General features: G+C 47.7%; 1 protein-coding gene across 1 annotated transcript; it reads right to left on the bottom strand.

Moving 5' to 3' along the window:
• Nucleotides 1-6,467: 6,467 nt before the first annotated feature.
• Nucleotides 6,468-18,321, bottom strand: AJUBA (ajuba LIM protein). The gene is made up of 8 exons (XM_024556088.4): nt 16,999-18,321; nt 14,036-14,137; nt 12,340-12,407; nt 12,149-12,211; nt 11,270-11,400; nt 11,135-11,186; nt 10,388-10,456; nt 6,468-9,939 (listed from the first exon to the last, which is right to left on the bottom strand). Exons 1-8 carry the CDS (start codon nt 18,032-18,034, stop codon nt 9,814-9,816), a joined length of 1,647 nt encoding a protein of 548 aa, XP_024411856.1. The 5' UTR covers nt 18,035-18,321; the 3' UTR covers nt 6,468-9,813.
• Between the last annotated feature and the right edge of the window lie 372 nt (nt 18,322-18,693).

The raw sequence follows: 18,693 nt of genomic DNA, 5'->3' as shown, positions 1-18,693 counted from the left end.
CCAACCCCAGATCTGAAGAGGTTCAGAATCTAGTTGAGAAGATAAGACATGCACATGAACAGTGACTAAGCAACAGAAAGGTGTGAAAAGAGCAGTTTAGATTATAAATACTAGAGAAACTCGAAGAAGGTACAGAATTCTTTCTTCAGGAATGGATAGGGAAGACTATGAAATAAATCTTATCTTAGCTAGGCCTGAAAGGAGAGATAATTTGGACCACTTAGAATGGTGGAAACAGCCCAGCAGGTAGATATGGAGACAAAGAGTCCAAGCTGCATTATGAGTCCAAGAGGAGACTGGATTACCTGAAGCGCTGGATTTCATAGGCCAGTTCTACATGAGACTAGAAAGTTGAGCCAACACACCATCCTGGCAGTTAAACTGAAGCAAAATACTGAAAAAAGGATCTTATAATCAGACACCATCTGGTTGGTATCCTTGTGCAAAAAAGAATTGCATGAATCCGTGGGATTCACTCTTTCTTCCCATTCCTACGTCCCACACACACGTTTTTGTTATGGCTTAAAAAAAAAAAAAGCTTTATTGAGATAGTTTGTCATACAATATTTAAAGTATATAGTTCATCCTGTTTTGACGTAACTATACATCTGTGAAACCATCACCACAATCCAGACGGTGAACATGTGCTTCATTCCCTAAGTGTTTACTTTGCTCTATTGTAACTTCTCTCTCTGGTGATTCCCAACCACTGATCTGCTTTCTCTCACTATAGATTTGTTTGTATTTTCTAGAATTTTATATAAAAGGAATCTTTTTTGGCTCATTTCACAACATAATTAATTTTGAGATTCATATGTTATTGATAGCATCAATAACTCATTTTTTAAATTCATGTCTTTTTATTGCTGAGAAATAGTGCCGAATACTCTTTAAAAACCTTAATTTGTTTGGGTTTGTATTTAAGGAGGTACTTCCTCCAAGATTTCAAGGTTGCCCATCTCAGTGCTTGGCATACAAAGGCACTTATTTGTTGAAAGAATGAAATTCTGACCACTCCCTGCATGCTAATACCTTGTATAGTTTTTGTTGTTGTTGTTGTTCTGTGGAATGCTTGGCCTTTATTACCTGTCTCTTCACCAATGTTGTTCCTCTCACCTTCTGCTATGCCATATGCAAAATATAATCACTCACTTCTTAAATGTTCTTTAATGATAAAGCCAAGAACATGCACAAGTATTCCTGAGCTAAACTCTGGTGTGGGGTTGAGGGGGTATAAAAAGATAAATTAGGCATAAATCCACTACCTTCTTGAAGATGTTGCTCTTGATCAAGTATTTTTTAAATATTCGCGTATATATTTTTTCTTTTCATGTATATGTTTTTTGAAAAATGTAAATGGGAATCTGAGAAAAAGTCTACTTAACCTTCCAGACTTAGACATTCCTTTGCTGCAGTGTTCAGAATTTCAGAGAAAAGCCCTGGCTGGTGTAGCTCAGTGGATTGAGTGCTGGCCTGTAGACCAAAAGGTTGCCTGTTCAATTCCCAGTCAGGGCACATGCCTGGGTTGCAGGCCAGGTCCCCAGTGGGGGTGTGCAAGAGGCAACCATTCTAAGTATCTCTTGCACATTGATGTTTCTCTCCCTCTCTCCCTCCCTTCCATTCTCTCTGTAATTAAATAAATTAAATCTTGTTTAAAAAAAGAAACAGAATTGCAGAGAAGAATTGCCGAGACATTTGCAGGGATTCTGCCTCCCACACTATATCCAGGAAACAAAATAATGCTCCAAAGATAGAGATTTCAGGTGAGTATTTAGTATTCTACTTGTCAAATTAATGGAAACTTTTGAGTAGACTATGTCTCACACTGAAAATGTAGGCTTAAATAACCAGTTTCAAAGGCAGGACATTAAAATAGCCATTGGACTGTGGAACCATGCTTTAAAAAAAACCGAAAAACACCACTTTGAAAGTATCTGAAGACAAGTAGCAGGAATATACTATGGTATTTTAGACCCAGAAACTAGTTTTAGGAATTAAAAATTTCACAGGCAGTCAGGAGATTTTAGAATTATTTTTAAGGATATTCACTGGAAAATAAAGACAGTCAGAGTCACAGCTATTGATAATTAAGCTAGAAAATTTTATGCCCATTGTTAAGTACATGATTTAAGGAGATAACAAGTAGGTAGACAATATGTAATCAACCTATGACATCAAATGAAAATTTTAGAACAAAGGTTCATTATATGCCATTTTTACAATTGCTTAACCCTTCCAAGGGATTTCAAATCCAGACCCTAGTGGCTTCAAGGGTTGCCTGCCTATTCGTGGAAACTTTTGTTGTACAATCTGGACTAAGCCTGATTTTACTTTAAGACACTATTGTGAATGAGGACATAAACAAGGCTCAACAGGGAATTTTAGAGCTGAAAGAAAAGCTGAGAAGTTTGGCTCCAAAAATGGGACAGATTGACAATTTTTACCATAGGAATATGAGACAGTAAAGGAAATTGATTCAGAAGAAGACAACTAGTATCATTTTGAGAAGCTAGTTATGAAACCCAAGGTGTGCAGTTCTTGTTATAATGATTGAGTGTCCTGCTATAATGCGAAAACATGTGCCAGGCTGGTAAGTGTGGATTTTAAACTGATGGTGACACTGTCTTACACTGAGTTGCATGTGAAAGAAATTTACTCCTTTGAAAATTATATTAGAACCAGTGGTAGAAAGAGACCAACCATAGGGTATTTCGAGTTTCATGCTCGGGAAGAACATAATATTGTCAATTTTGAAACTCATCCTGTGATTAAGGTGTTATGACAAAAATTAAAATCTTAAAACCTTAAGGAAGTTAGCAATTTAGTATACTTTCTATTTATGAAAGAGAAATTTTGGTAAACTAATTTATAGTATGCAAGCATGGTAGCTAAGTAGATAAAGTATCACATCTGGGTTTCCCATGACTGGGTTGCCTTATTTAAAAAACAAAACAAAACAAAAGACCCAGGCACAGCCCTGACTGGTGTGGCTCAGCTGGTTAGGTGTCCTCCCACAAATCGAAAGGTGGCCAGTTCCATTCCTGGTCAGGGCACATGCCTGGGTTGCAGACCCAGTCCCTGGTTGGGATGTGTGCGAGACGCAGCCAGTCAATGCTTCTCTCTCACGTCGATGTTTCTCCTTCCCTTCCCCTCTCTCTAAGAATAAATAAATAATTCTAAAAGATAAAAATAGGCACAGATAATTCTGAAATGGATGCTTTTCTTGGTCAATTAATTTACTGGTACCTTCAAATGATTAATAATGAGAGGATGTACAGATGGGGATGTCATTCAGTTCATCCAAATCAAGAGTTACTTACTCAGATGCCTGTGGGATCTAGGCAGGTAAGCAATTTGTGAAGTGTACAGAGGAAGGAATGGTAGGGACTGTGACAAACTAAGGACAGAATACACTGAATAAAGGAGGAGCCATCCTTCAGTTCCAACCAATTGCTGCCATGTGGGATTGGAAGTCTAGGGGTGACGGATATGGTTATTCTAAAAACCTTAGAAACCCAGCTGTTCATATACAATATACAGATTTTTATGTGAAATATCCTCAATTATCAATGTTGGCAACCAGTTATTGTAATAATTTACTACAGAGGCAGTACGCATGTATTATATAAAAATAGAAAATGTAGGCTAACAACAATAAAATGTATTTTCACCAGAGATTACCTTAGTGTGTATCCTTTCAGATTTTTCCATAAATACATTTTAAAAACAAAATATGATTACCTTGTATATATGGTTTTGGAACTAGTGTTTGTTAATGATTTTGACCTTTCTTTTTTTAAAATTATATTTATTTTATTGATTATGCTATTACAGTTTTCCCAATTTTTCCCCCTTTGCCTCCCTCCACCCTGCTCCTCCCCACTCCCTCAGGCAATCCCCACACCATTGTTCATGTCCATGGGTCATGGGTATAAGTTCTGTGGCTACTCCATTTCCTATACTGTACTGTACATCTCCGCGGCTATTCTGCAACTACCAATTTGTACTTCTTAATCCCCTCACCTCTTCACCCATTCCCCTCCACCTCCCTCCCATTTGGCAACCATCAAAATGCTCTTCATTGATTGGTTGCATCATATCCATGATTCTGTCTCTGTTCTTGGGTTGATGGAGTCTCAGATATGGCACCCGCCTGCCAGCTCTGTGGCTCTGCCCACCTTTCTGTCTGGGAGAAAGCTGTCCCTCAGCTCTCGCCTTGAGGCCAGACACTTCAGTTTCTCTTCATATGCCACTGGTGACTTTCAAGATCCTGGGCTGGAACTCAGACGGAATGAGTCTGAGTAGTTTCCTTAAGAGGAACTGCTTGGGACTCTAGAAGTTTCTTTCACCGACTCAATCCCTGATGGTTTTTGCAGCCAGAAGTTTGTGGAGACTTATTTTCCTGGCACTGGTACCCTGGGCTGGGAGGCCTGGTGTGGGGCTGGGACTCCTCGCTCCTGAGATATCCCTCCTGAATCTTCATCCACCACACACGTATGTGGGACCAGCCTGTTCCACATCTCTGCCCCTTCTACCAGTCTTGATGGATGTGGTTTCATTAATTCAGTAGTTATCAGACTTCCATTTAACTGATTTCTGCCAGTTCTGAGTGATTGTTGTTCTATAATTTACTTGTAATTTTGATGTGGTTGTGAGAGGTGGCGAGCCGTGTTTACCTATGCCACCATCTTGACCAGAAGTCTTCATAATTTGCACCTCATCTAATCCCATCCATGTTAAAATTTTTCCAGTTGACCCCAATTATCTTTTATAGAAAATTGTTTAAACCAGGACCATGAAATTCAGAAAATTCAGGACCATGCATTATGTTGTTATTATATACCGTATCTCTAGTAGTTTTGACTTAAAAAAGTCATACTGACTTGCTGAAGAGAGCTGGCCAGGTGCCCTACAGAATGCCTCACCATGTGGATTTGTCTAGTTGCTATCTCCTAGTGTCCTTTAGTTTGTTCTCTATCCCCAGCATTTCCTGTGAACTGCAAGATACACCTAATAATTCTTTCGGGGGATGGGGAGTAGCTAGAATACATACTGGGTTGGGTTAAGTATTTGCCTCACTCCAGAATTGGTCTACTGGTTAGTGATTCTAAGACCCATTCTAGGAAACAAGTGACGACAGTCTGATCCCTCCAACGGTCAAGCTTCTGGCCTCAAGACTAACCTGATAGTGTTACAATCAATAGTGTTACACTACTGAATGTTCAGTTGTCTACCAGCCATTTCACCTATGGATTTAACATCAATTAATAATCTTTGCCAGATCAATAATTTTGTTAAGTTCACAAAACGCTGTTTGTCAAATTCTACCATTCTATGTATATTTATTAGCTGGCATTTCCCCCTCAACTAGGGTTCAAATTAATTTTATAAAAAATAACTGCCAGTGGGCCAAACTCAATGCGTTTGGTGGCAGGATTTAGCCTATGAGCCTCTGCTCTCTGATCTACAATCTAAACCAGACAAAATCTCACCCCTGTCATCTGTGCCCTGCAGTATTAGGTCTTTTGTTTGTAACACTCAATTACTTTGCACTTGTTGACATGTTGCTTGTAATCTTCTGAAGGCATTTTATGTATTTGTCTCCCTGGCTAGACTGTGACCTTCTCAAAGGCAAGGACTCTCCTGCAATATATTTCCTTTGCTTTTTCTAATGTGCTTTTAAAGTTACTTTGGCTACTGCCAATTCTAATTAACAACAAAAAACACTAATAAAAACCAAATGTTTTCATCAGTTTTTTGTGTTCCCTGGTTTTCCTACTAAACTTTCCCTAAATATATATCATAATGAAGTGCTTATCACACTTCCAGTTTACCTTTGCTGTGGGAATACCTATGATGGAGTGGGAGGAAAGAGGGAAAATAAGCTCTTTTTTGGTCTTCAAAAGTCTCATCACTCAGAGTTTCTATTTCTTCATTCAGTAAAATTAGGTGACTGGGTTATCTCTAAAGTCACACCTGGCTTGGCTCTAAGTCTCTGGGATACATACTTAAGCAGTACCTTCTGGTGTATTCCTCCCAGCACACTGCGCCCTGCTTGGACAGCACCTTGGCTCCCTTCACCATCAGCAGTATCCTTTCTAAGCTTAAGTGAAATAATACCCACAGGCACAGAATTTGCCTCTGATGACTCTCCTCCCATCACAGTTAGACTCGTCTAATTTACACATCCCACTAAGTTTGCTCATATTTCCAAAGTCAAACCTTAGTGGTTTACAACTATAGCCAAGTGTGGCTGTTTCAAGGGCCCTGTACAAGCAATTGTCATAGCAGAAGCCCAGTCTTATGTCTTCTTGCTGCAAGGAAGGAGAGGATGCAAAGGGCTGAGACCAGTTGGACCTTTGTCCTTGTTGTGGAGCCTCACCATTAGGGCTCTGAATGACCCCAGGCCAGTTCTGAGGTATGGGTCTTTCTAAAACACAAAATGAAATAAAAATGCTTTAGCCCGCTTGTTTTTCCAAATGCTTTTATTTCAGTTCTATTAGTCTCCTTCCTCTTTTTATTCCCTTCTGTAGAGGTACAATCTCAAGGACCTCGTCCAACTGGCTTTATGTGTCTGGAACTAGCTCTTTCCCTAGAAATAAGTCAGACAGAGAATGACAAATACCGTATGATTTCACTTACACATGGAATCTAAAGTACAAAATAGATGAACAAACAAAATAGAAAAAAACTGTCCTCCTCCAAGGCTGAGGACAGTCTCCAGCCTGATTATGAATGGGATCTTACCACATCCTGGCTTTGAGAGCTCCAGGCAGGGAAAGTGGAAACATCTCTAAGGAGTAAGGCAGAGAGCCACCACCAGCCTTATTTTTTAAAGAACTTTTTTTTTTTAATCCCCACTCAAGGATATGTTTATTGATTTGAGAGCTCTGAGAGAGAGGAGAGAGAAGAGAGAGAAAAACATTGATATGAAAACATCGATTGGTTGCTTCCCATATGCACCCCAACTAGGGATCCAACCTGCAACCCAGGTATGTGCCCTGACCCAGAATCAGACCCACAACCTTTGGTGTACCGAACGATGCTCCAATCAACTGAGCCACCCAGCCAGAGCCCAGCCTTATTCTTGATTAACCACATTCAGGCCTGCGACAAATGGGACTAGTCAGAGCAAATAGCCAAAGTCATCTGTAAAAGCCTGACTCCTGTCCTGTGACTCTAGCCTAAAAAGACACAAAATGAATCCATAATTCTTCCATTTTCTCCCCTATCCCATCTCAGGCCTAGTGGCTATTGATGGCAATCAGGTGGATTGTGCCAAACACAATCTACCTGTTGCTGTATCCTTGGCAGCACCCTATGAATTTTTCACTATCAACCGTAAATATTAAATACAACTATTAAGGATGAGCTATCTCCCAGTGAGTAGGAAGAAGAGCCTGTCAGTGATGGGGGTGGCTGGGGCTGCAATCCTGCCATGGCCTGCCTTCCCTGGGCCTGTCTGTCCTCATCAGATGTTAGCACTGTTTTTCCTCAGGAAACAAAGTAGCCACAGTGGCAAGAAAAGTCTTGGTGAGCATAGACCAAGAAAAGAATCAGCCAGTCAGCAGCAGATGGAGGTCAAAATCAGAGTAAGAAACAAAGGGTCAGAATGACAGAGTAGACAAGACCCCAAGAGTAAAGAAAATACTGAAGGGGTAGATATAAAGTTACACATGCTTCTCTGGATCTCTCAGGCCTGGAGCACCCTGCTGAGAAAATTTCCCAGTCACAGAATCTAATAATAATAGTTACAAGTAATTCCAGCTGTAGAACAAGTAGTCTAGTATCAGCACATTTATTCCTCCAAAGTGCATTTGCCCCTCTGGTATGAATCTGAACTCCTACTCTCACTCATTTTCTCATTGAGGCCTCTTCTATGCAATTCCCAGGCTGGCTGGCATAGTCATCTTAGAATGACCCCTAAATGTGTAATTTTTTTTTTTTTTTTACTTTTGAGAGAGAGAAACTTATTTATGCATTCACAGCTTGCCTGTAGTATGTGCCCTGACTGGGGATTGAATGTGCAACCTTGGTGTATCAGGGTGATGCTCTAACCAACGGAGCCACCCAGCCAGGGCTTAAATGTGGAATTTCTATTCTCAGGAGTCATTATTTCCATTATGACATTCCAAGTGACCAAGAATGAAGACTAAGGATTCAAGATTATCAAATTAATTCACCTAAAACCAATTTACCTAGAGACAATTAGTCTAAAATAAGTATTTATCAAATCTGCAGCATTCTCAAAAGGATTTAGCAGATTCTCCCTTCCACTTTATATTGCTGTTACCTGTATAACCTTGAATTGTCAGTCAACTGAATATGCCACATGCCTGTTCATTTGTTAGAATGTATTGGCATTTTAACAGCATGGATATGGAAGTTAGACCAAAGCATAAAATCATATTGAGCTTTGTAACATTTTTCAAGGCATCTAATTTGTAAAGGAATGTTGGATTAAGAAACTCAAAAAATGATACACAAAATGTCTGTGCCAATTAAATTTATTACTAGAAACTTTAAGCTTTTTAAAAAAGTGTTTGAAAAGTAGATAACATAGAGACAGATATCCATAAATGTAGCAGGAAGCAATCTCATCATTTACATATTGCTGCAAATTTGATAAACTGATGTTGCTGATAATTCAGTTCTCTTGGATGAAGAGTTATAAATCCTTGAAATACTGAAAGCATGACAAAAAAGAACAGAACACCTAAAAGGCTAAACGAACAAACAACCCAAAAGGGATATGAACTTTTGGCAGAAGTGGTTGGAAATTTAAACACACAGGTTTTCAATGAACTGATTTTAAGAGATCCAGCGTTAGGTGAACCAATTTCAGTCAAACTGACTGGAATCAAGTCAAAGTGTTTTGCCCCTCGGGCTCCCCAGAACCGCAAGAGTTTGGGAATTGCAGTAGATGTAATCCCGGATCCCTCTGAACGGTGGCAGCTCTGGAGTAGTGAGCTACTGCTAGGCAACCAAGTGTAAGAGTGACCTGAGAAGAAGGGAAGTGAGTAGGTGTATGGGAGAATATGCCCATGGGTGCATATACTGGGAGGAAGGGCTCAGTGCACTTACACCTAGGGAGTGTGGGTAGCCTGAAGCTTCCTAAACATCTCCCCCAGCAACCTCACACCCAGAGACCCACTCATTACCTCCTCTCCCAGCTGAGAAAAGGAACCAAGAACAGGCACCCCAGGCCCACGTGAGTCCCTGAGAAACAGGCAACACAGGCAGCAGGCCCACCTGGAGCTGGTCTCCATTCCCAACAGAGAGGTGAGCAGCTTAGTCCTTGGAGAGAAGGTGGCCAAGAAATAACTCATTAACAAGGTCCACCTCTTCATCTAGATACAGAAATAAGATACTGTGGTGTGGTAAGAACCTGGCTGACCCCATGTCTGACCCCACGTGTGGGGCACAAAACAGTCAGGAGTTCCCATGTCCTTTCTTCCTATAATCCAGAACCAGAACACTGCTTGATTTATGCAGAGACACACACTGGAGATCAGACTAGAATCAGAACTTTAGAGTATACTGGAATCTGCCTGTGTGTGCCTAAGTATATGGTACAGCATAGGTTGCACACGTGGAAAGGAGGCCAGTCACCCCCATCATGGTAACTGGAAGGTTCCTCCTTCACAATCCATTGGAATGTCATGATCTTTGGGTCTCTGGCCCTTGGGGCCTTCCCCAAGGGACTCTTCTGCCAGGCCTGAAAGTACATCCTTTGCCTCAGATGGCCTCGGGGGGGCCCACTGGCCCGAGAAATTTGTCAATGGTGGTGATGGCAGCAGCAGCAACTACAGCTTAGATATAGTTGGCAGGGAGCTGTCGAGCACTGAGCCGCTGCATGTGACAGCTGTGGCAGAGCAAGTGCCCATCCAGAGGGAAGCAGCAGCAGCCTTCCTCATCACTCAGCTGCATCCGGCAGTCCTAGGGAAAGAGGACATCTAGTTGACCTCAGCCCAGGCACCTTGGACATCTTGGAAGTCTGCCATGCTCGACACCAGACTTCAATGGACTAGAAGAAAAAGGGTAGGTAGGAACCGACTGACTCCCAGAAGAGAAACCAGAGAAAATACCTCAGCTGGACACCAGGTGTCGCTGCTACAGCAGAAATAATAAGACAGGCTCCATTTCCAGAGGATACCAGGAGGCCCTATAGTTTTAGGAGTCTCGAGTTTAGGAAAACCAGATTCAGAAAGGACTAAACAACTAGGACCAGAGAGACTAGCTGGAGGATGAGAAAGAGATTGCAGATAGGTCAGGGCAGCTTCTTAGTGTTCCATGCTCTATACTCTCCTATACTCAAGTCCTAGGACTTGACTTCCCTGGGCCCTATACCAATTCTCCTCCAGGAGCCCTGGCCCCCAACACTCACCTCACAGTGATAGCACTCAAAGTGATAATCTCGGTCCATGGATATCACCCTCACAATGTCCTCACAGCCCTGAAATAATGCAGACCCCCATGGGGATGAGAGCAGTATGACAACCCCAATTCCATCCTCCCCTGTACAGGCCTCCCCCACCCCAAATGGGAAAACCATAAAAAGGCCTCTAGAGCTTCTCTGCAATCCTCTGTAGCTTTCAGATGGTGATTACAAGTCCTACTGGAACTTCCCCCTCCCTTTCCTTGGCCTCAGGGGCTTGGCCTTCCCTACCTCTCCCAGCTGTAAGGGAAGTAAAAGGAAGGGAAAGGGGTAGGCTAAGCCGAGGACAAGGAGATCCAATAGGGTCTGGTTCCTCATTGACTTTGGCTAGGCACACCCTTAGCACACACCCTTAGCATAAATCATTTCTAACCCCTTCCTACCAGCCCTGAAGGTTCTTCCCACCTTTTCCCACTCCCTACATCTGGGATCTGGTGACCTTGACCTCAAAGAAAGTCTCTTCCTTTGGACTGGGAGAGAAGAGACAGAGCCCGGGCCCAGTGAGGCTGCCAGACATGTCCCGGCACGGATGTTAGGGTCAGGATGGTGACCCTGAGAGCAGAGTCACACGGGAATCTTCACAGAGTACATTCCTCAGCACCACTGTATCCCGAGGGAGGCCAGGCACCATGTCGCTGTCCCTTCCCTAGAGGCAGCAGCACTGGCCACCCTGCAGGAGAACCCAGACATACTGACCTCTGAGGGGAGGATGGGTTGGCCACAGGCTGCACATTTAGGAGCATAATTTCTGAAAGAGAGACGGTGGAGATAAGCTGAGATTCAGAAATCCCTGAGCCCAGTTCCACACCATACCCCAAGGGGTGGACTCACTTGTGGTAGTCGGTGACACAGTACACCTGGTTGGAGAAGTCTACAGTGAAGGGGATACCATCCAAGCACTTGTTGCACACGATGCATCGGAAGCAGCCGGGGTGATAGGACTTCCCCATTGCCTGTAGGATCTGGCCCGTGGAGTGGGAAGAGAATCAGTCTCCCACCAGTCCCAGCTCTCCAGCTACCCATGATGTTCCCTGTTGCCCCCACGAAACTCACCCAACCCCTTGCTATCCTCCCAGAATAATGCTACATCTGAGGCAACCAAGGAGTCTTAAAGTGGAGGCAGAAACCCTGGAAAAGGTTTCAGAGAAGACCCAGGCTAGTGGATCTCAGCCCTAGCTGCACAATAGAATCATCCAGGGAGCTTTTAAAGACCACCAAAAGCCTGGATCCCACCCCAGAAGTATTATCCAGGTGTGCGTTCACCACAGGCTCTGCTGATGACCCAGGCACTGGTATTTTTCTTTACTCCTTCTCAGGTGATCTGCTAGGCTGCCAGGGCTGAGCACCACTGGTCCAATTCAATCACTCTTTCTTACAGAAAAGAAAACTGAGTTCCAACTGATTCTAGCCAGTAGCACAAAGGGGATAAAGACGCAGAACCCCATATTCCTAGCTTGGCTGGAGGGCCAGACTGTGCCTGGAGAATTTGGGAGAGGTCAGATCACACAGGTCTAGCAACGGCAGGATTAGGTGTCCAGACTTGATCTCAGAGGCGGAGAGAAGCCACTGTAAACAGTTGTTCTGGGGCAGAATGGATGAAACTGACTCTCTGGTGGTAGGTGCTGCCACCCCTCCTTTTCTTATTACTCCTTTAGTCCCTGACTCTACCCCTCAGTCTTACAGAGTCTCTGCTGAAAATGTTTTGCTTACCTTCTCCAAAATCAAATGACCACAGACACAGCATTTCTCAGCTGCCTCCTGAAACCCTGAAAACTAGAGACCAAGGGAGGATGTTACAAGCTGAGAATGACCTGATGGCTGGAATCTCAATGGGCTACAAAGATGAAGGTGCCAGTGTGGGAGCCAATTCTAAGCCCAGGGAGGGGATCCCTTTCACTCACCAGATAATCTTCCTCACAGTACACAGAGCCATTGACGCTGTAGAAAGCCTTGCAGCGCAAAGTTCTCCCTAGAAGCAGCAGAGAAGGAGCTGGAGCCTATCCTGATATCCAGGACCAGGGCTTCCCCACTCAGTGCTCTCCAGTGCTGTGTGATATATTTAAACCCTCCTAACTGCTGTCTGTCCTCCCTCCCCACACACAAAAAACCCCATCTGATGCAATTCTAATCTGCTTTAGCCTCGTTTTTGCCAATCTCCCCTCTTCTCTGCTCGCTGTTCCTCTAGCTCCTGCCTTCCTCTCCAGTGCCCGGTGCACAAGGAGCCACTTGGGAGAGCAAAGCCAACCACAGGCTGAGTACGTGGTTAAAGGAGCTCTGAAGAAGGTGACACACAGAGAGATGATCACAATCACACTGTCACAGACCTTGCCCTCTGGGACCTTTCAAACTAGGAGCAGAGCATCTTTGTCTGGGCAGAGCTATCCTGCTCTCCAAGCCTAATCTGTCTCCCTCCAGGGATAGGCTCTATGGAGGTCAGGACTTATTAAGAGTTACTGCTGAAGACAAAATGCTTTGTATGGGAGCAAAGCTGGTAGCCTTTCCTGCTGCACCAGGCATAGAGGGACCAAGAGTTTCCAGGGTCATAGGCAGCTCAGGATCTTCTATGAACAGACAAGGCAGGACCATTTCGCAGGTGACCAACACCTAGGCACTACTCCGGGACACCTACATTGTCAGGAATAGGGGAGGAGTGAGACCAGGGTGGAGAATGGGTCTTTCTCCCACCTCTGCCCTTTTTTCATCAAAATCTCCACTCCCAGCTCTGCCCAGTGGTTTAGAAAAGCTGACTTAGAAACTTACGAGGCACAGGGGAGTAGAGAGGGAGAGAGATACCTGGAAGAGGCCCTATAAACAGACGGACAGACAGATAGATGAACCTAAAGAGAATCAGGCAGAGGCTGGGGGGTGGGGATGAAGGGTGAGAGAAAAACTGAGCACTGGAGTCAGACAAGCAGAGATAGGAGATTAAGGGTGTAGCAAAGGAATCAGAGTGGGTAAGCACTGGGGAGGAGGTAATGAGGGGCAGTGAGGGAAGGGCCGGGGGCGTTAAGGCCACTGGGAGTAGGTCCCCTCCCCCTGCCTCGGGCCTCCTGAGTTAACAGCGGGCATTCCTGGAGCGTGATGTCATCAGCTTGGCATGGCCTGGTGGCCTGCACTCTAGCGAGGTGGCTGAACTCTGACCAGCCAAGAGAAAACCCCCCCTCACTGCCCCCTATAGTCCCCCACTCCCCCAGCCCACTCCCGCCCTTCCTACATTCCAATCTTTCACTGTCGCCCCAGGCAACTGGGCTGCCCAAGACCAAACCCCACTAAGGAGAGGTGGGAGTCCAGGCTGGGCACTAGGGAGGCAAAAGAGGAAGGAACAGAGGGGAGGAAAGAGGCTGAACAGAGGGAAGACTGCTTCTAGAAAGCAGACCCAAAATAGGGGTGGGAGAACCAGTTAGAGACAGAGAAGGGAAGCAAGAGAGAGGGTGGGGCAGTAGTGGACGTCCAGACACATGGTGGGGACAGCTGTTCTGAGAGCAGATGAAGGGGAGCAAGTTCTGCTCTTGCTTCCCTAGACACTTGTGATTGTGTATGTGTGGGAAGTGCTTGAGGCCTTGGGTCCCGGTCCAGGTCTCGGGGGGCAACACTCACCACAAGAGCAGCAGACAAAGCACTGTGTGTGGTAGAGGCTGTCCAGGGCCTGGCAGGCGTTGCTTTGCCCATAGATGCCTTTGTTGCACTTGATACAGGTGCCTGAGGGGAGAGATGTTGTCAGCATCACACCTCACCCCACCGCCCTGCTCAAAACCAGGGATTCCTGCTCTTTCCTGATTATGCCAGAGGACCACCAGTCAGAGCCTCCCATTGATGCGCTCCCTTCTGGGAAAAGAGGATAGTGAGAAATGGAATGCAGCAAGGTCTTGCCTGAGCAGATCCATTCTTATTCATTGATTAATCAACAGATATTTTCTGAGCATCTATCTTGTGCCTAGCAAAAATACTGTGCTCAACACTGTGAAAACTGGAGAAAAGTCAAAGATAATGCTTTGTGTTTATCTTTGCAAAGATAAAGCATTATCTTTGACTTTTCTATTGCTTTCAAATGCTTACTTTCTATTAGGGAGAAAAGCTAAAGAGGCAAAGTATAATCCCTGTTGCACTATGTGGGACAAATAGTCGGAGATGCCAGTCCATACAGGCCCAGCAGCAGACTCAAAAGACTCCCTAGAGAAAGCAGGCCAGGCCTAAAAATCCCCTCTGGGACCTGTTTCCCCATGTGTGAAATGAGCTGGTATTCAGGTACAGAATGACTTCTCACTGCTCTGTACCTCCAGGCTTCCAAGAATGGAAGAGGAAGGATTTGGCTCAGCGGTGAGCCCTACGCGAAGGGCACCATGTGAGCATGACTCCTGGAGGGAGGTGGCTGCTGAGAATGGAGGGTATGTTCCCAGAGGGGGTTGCATAGGAAGAGGGGGGAGGGTGGCAGGATCCCTGATGTCTCCCTGTCATCTTCTATCATGGGAGGGACAGAGCTGAACTGCTTTGCCCCAACATCCCCCCTAAAATATGTGCATCTGGCTCTGGCACCCGCCTTTCCTGGGTGTGTTCTTCCCTCCCTCCACTCCCCAATTCCAGGTTCATGAGTGAGGGTGAGGGCCTGTCTTTGGGGAGCAGATCCCAAATGGGCCTGCCTCACCCCGCCCCACCTCTACGCCTCGGCACACTGCCACACTCCTTGCCTGTTGGGGCCCATCCCAGTCTTTGCCCAGGGGCTTTGGAGCCCGTGCAGCAGCTGCAGCAACTGATGGGCCCGGGCCTGTCCTGCTCCCACCCTCTGGCAGCTGGGTAAAGCTGTGCCTAAGGAACAGGGCCCCTACTAAGGGCAGGAGTAGGAGGGTACAGTTAGGCTGGGGGTTCTGTCAGAGGAGGCAATCTGATCTACAGGGAGAACAGGCCCCTACCTCTGGGGTCAAAACGTGGCCTCCCCATGGGAGTGAAGCTCTGCCCCAAGACTGTCATGCCAGGGTGCACAGTCAAAGCCATTTCATTGCAAAGACTTGGGTATTATGGGAAGGCAAGAGCAAATTGCTCAGGCATGTTTGCCTCACTTCCTCTAACCCAGGACATCCACACCTAGGTTCTTCCTGCCATTTTATTGCACCCTCTCTGAGCTCTTTTTTCCTTTTGGTTCTGATGGCTTAGCCAAATAAACTTCTTTCCACCAAACCACCATTTCTCCTGGGGCTCAAAAGAAAACTGCAAAAAGGATCCTGTCACATTGTCTCCCTTGACGAAAGCTTCCATCTGTTTGGGGCTTTCCTCTCTGAGGGTAGAGGAAAAACAGTGGAAGGGATTGGGTTAAGCCAGGCAAGCCCCTCCAGCCTGCAGCCTTGCTGCCTCTGCACCTCCTCTCCAACCTTCCCTCTCTGGCTGGGGTTCTCTCCCCACTCACATTTCTAGCCATAGAGGTTAGAGCATGGGTTCCAGGGCAGGAAAACGGACAGGGAGAAAAATGAGGAGATGCTTGGAAAATTGAAGAGGCCCATAGCCCTGGGGGTGAGCCCTCCACTTCTTTCTGTTCTTCCTCTCCCAATCGGATTAGTATCTCTTTATATAGCAAAGTGTTGCCTGTAGGTCTTGGCTGAAAGAGTTCAAGACACTAATATTCCCCCCACAGCTGAAACATAAAATCAATCAATACTTCTTAAAGACGTGAGGGGAGAGAGACGACGACCAGGCTTCCTTAGCAGCAGAAAAGTAAGCTACTTCTAGACTTAATTCTGAGCAGGTAATGGCCAGAACTTAAGACCACGTTATTCTGGCAGTTACACGTGGTTATTATCCATCAGGGGTGATGGTGCCCCAGTGATCATGCCGTCTGCCCCGACTTCCGGATGGGGAAAATAGAAGCTGACACCACCGGGGCTCTGCTTAAATGCCCACGCAAGCATCGAGCCAGCAGGTCTGGGGCCGGCACCAGTAGGCTCCCTGCTTTGTGACTCAGAGCGCTTCATCCTCCCTCTCATGTTCCATTTCCCCAACCGCGGCCATAGCTCCACGCGAGTTATGGAGCACTCCCTCGCCCCCCTTCCACCGCACCCCACCCCTCCGCCCTGCACAGCACAGCCGGCCCCGCCCGCGGGCACCTGGAACGTCGGGACAGGAGCCGGCACGCACGCGGCGCGCCCGCCCCGTCCCCTCGGCTCCCCAGCCCCCCCCACCGCGAATTCCCCGAATTCCTGCGGGCGGAGCCTGGGCCCGCGTGGGGGCTCAGCGCACAGAAGCCTGCAGGGGCACCGCCACCGAGGGGGGTGCATGATGGGGGATGCTCTCACTGCCCCATGGCCCCCTCCCTAAGCGGCCTGCTTCAGCGAAAAACCGAGCCTCCAAAGTCTGGAGAACTGAGGCTCAAAATATAATCTGGGGGGATTAGAATTCAGCAGGAATAAGGGGCCCCTAGTCCATGTAAAACCCACTAAGAAGTCCCTCTAGCTTCTTTTCTAGAACCCGCTTCTCTGCCTCTGACCACCCGGCGTCGGCAATTTGGGCTGTCGGGGTAGTGAGCAACCAACTGCAGTGACGGGTCCCTTCCTTTCCCTAATCACTTCACTCACCGAAGTAGTCCTCTCTGGCCTCCGGCTCCCGCATTCGGGGTCGGGTGGCCTCCGGAACGAAAGGAGCTGGCGGCTCCTCGAGACTAGACGGTTCAATTGTCGAGGGTTCCCCACGGGCACCGACCTCACGTCCACCTGTGCCCGCCGTCAGGCACAGCAATGCTGTTAGCTCGTCCTGGTATCTGGCCCCCGCAGCGCAGTCCCCGTAGCCGGTCACCGAGTGTCGTCCCGGCTGCACCCCTCGTCTCTCCAGGGGCCCTGTCGCTCCCACTCCAGCTCCGGCTAGAGCCCCAGGGCTGCCCAAGGCCGGGGGATACGAGTGGCGGCTTTCCTGGCAGCCGAACCCCGGGGACCGATGAGCGCACAGTCGGTCCAGGGCTGCGTGGAGCTCGGGGTAAGCAGAAGGCACCCCTCCAGGGGAATAGCCCGCTGGAGCCCCTGCCAGAGGTGGGCCAAACAGGCATGGCCCGACAGGCAGGGGGCTGCCGTGGCGTTGGTCGTAGCCCATGCTGATGCCGCTGGTACGATTGCTGCAGGGTCGGCTACCTCCAGCTCCGCCGGCCCCCGCCCCGTCCAACAGCAGGCTGCCTCGGGGACTGGACGGCTTACTTGCGTCACTGGCTGAGCTACTGGCGAAACTGGAGCGGGGGCTTAGGGCTGGGGCCGTGGTCTCCAGTCGAAAGTCTGGGGTCAGTGACTGAGGTAGAGGCAAGGCCCGGGTGGAAGGCGGACCCCCGGAAAAGCAGCCCTCATAGCGCTGCGCCTCAAAGGAGCCGCGCGGGTTCCGCTCAGCGTCCAGGGGGCCTTGCTCCCGGGCTGGCTCCAAGGGCTCATCCCCAGGTCCCCCAGTACCTCCACCGGGCCCCGATTTTCTCAGTAACCCCGACCCACTCAGTCTCCCCTTGCCGGGTCCGGGGATCCCATCAGACCCAGACCGGCTAGATTCTCCCTTTCTGCGGCCAAACTTAGCGCTGCCGGAATCCGAAAGTCTTAACTTCTCCAGCAGGCGACTGGCTTTCTCTCCTAACCGCTCCATACCCTCGGGCCTGGGGCCTCCAGCCCCCTCCCCGACAGGCACACTGCAGCGTCTCAGCTGCCGCTTCTTTTTCCCTGCGGCCGAATTCCGGTTCCCCAGGGACACAGGGCAGGCACACGGGATTTAGCGGGCGGCCCGAATGCCGGTGCCAGGAATCCCACAGCATCCCCCAGCAAGAGGGGCTGTATCCCGCCCCCCCCCCCCCCCCCGCGCACTAGGGGTTAAGCAGGGGTAGAGGGGCCTAAGGCCGCGGCTGTCCCATTCGCAGGTCTTTCCGTTCACGAACCAAGTCGCCCAGCCGCCCCACTCTCCCCAGCCCCAGCCCCCGCCCCCCTCGCTCTCACACTCAGCACCGACGGGACTTCTCTCCCAAACTTTTGTCTGCCTGGCCGGATCTACTTTCCTGGAGGGGCGGAGCGCCGAGTGTGAGAGGAACAGGGGTGTCTGCGCAGGGATCTCCGGTGCGCTGACGGGAGGTGGTGGAAGCTCGTGCTAACTGACCCGGAGGTGGAGATCTGCCGACTGAAAAGGAGGGCAAGTTTGGGCAGCTGCTACTGTATCACTCAGTAATTGGGACAGGAAAAAGTTAGGGTGGGACTCTTTGTCTATAGTTGGAATGCGCGGAGGGGCACGGTGGAATGCACGAAGCATATTCTGCG

The sequence above is a fragment of the Desmodus rotundus genome, chromosome 7 (genome assembly GCF_022682495.2).
Source record: "Desmodus rotundus isolate HL8 chromosome 7, HLdesRot8A.1, whole genome shotgun sequence".
Lineage (NCBI taxonomy): Eukaryota > Metazoa > Chordata > Mammalia > Chiroptera > Phyllostomidae > Desmodus > Desmodus rotundus.
The sequence above is the reverse complement of the archived record's forward strand: the minus strand, read 5'-3'. Positions and strand labels throughout refer to the sequence as shown.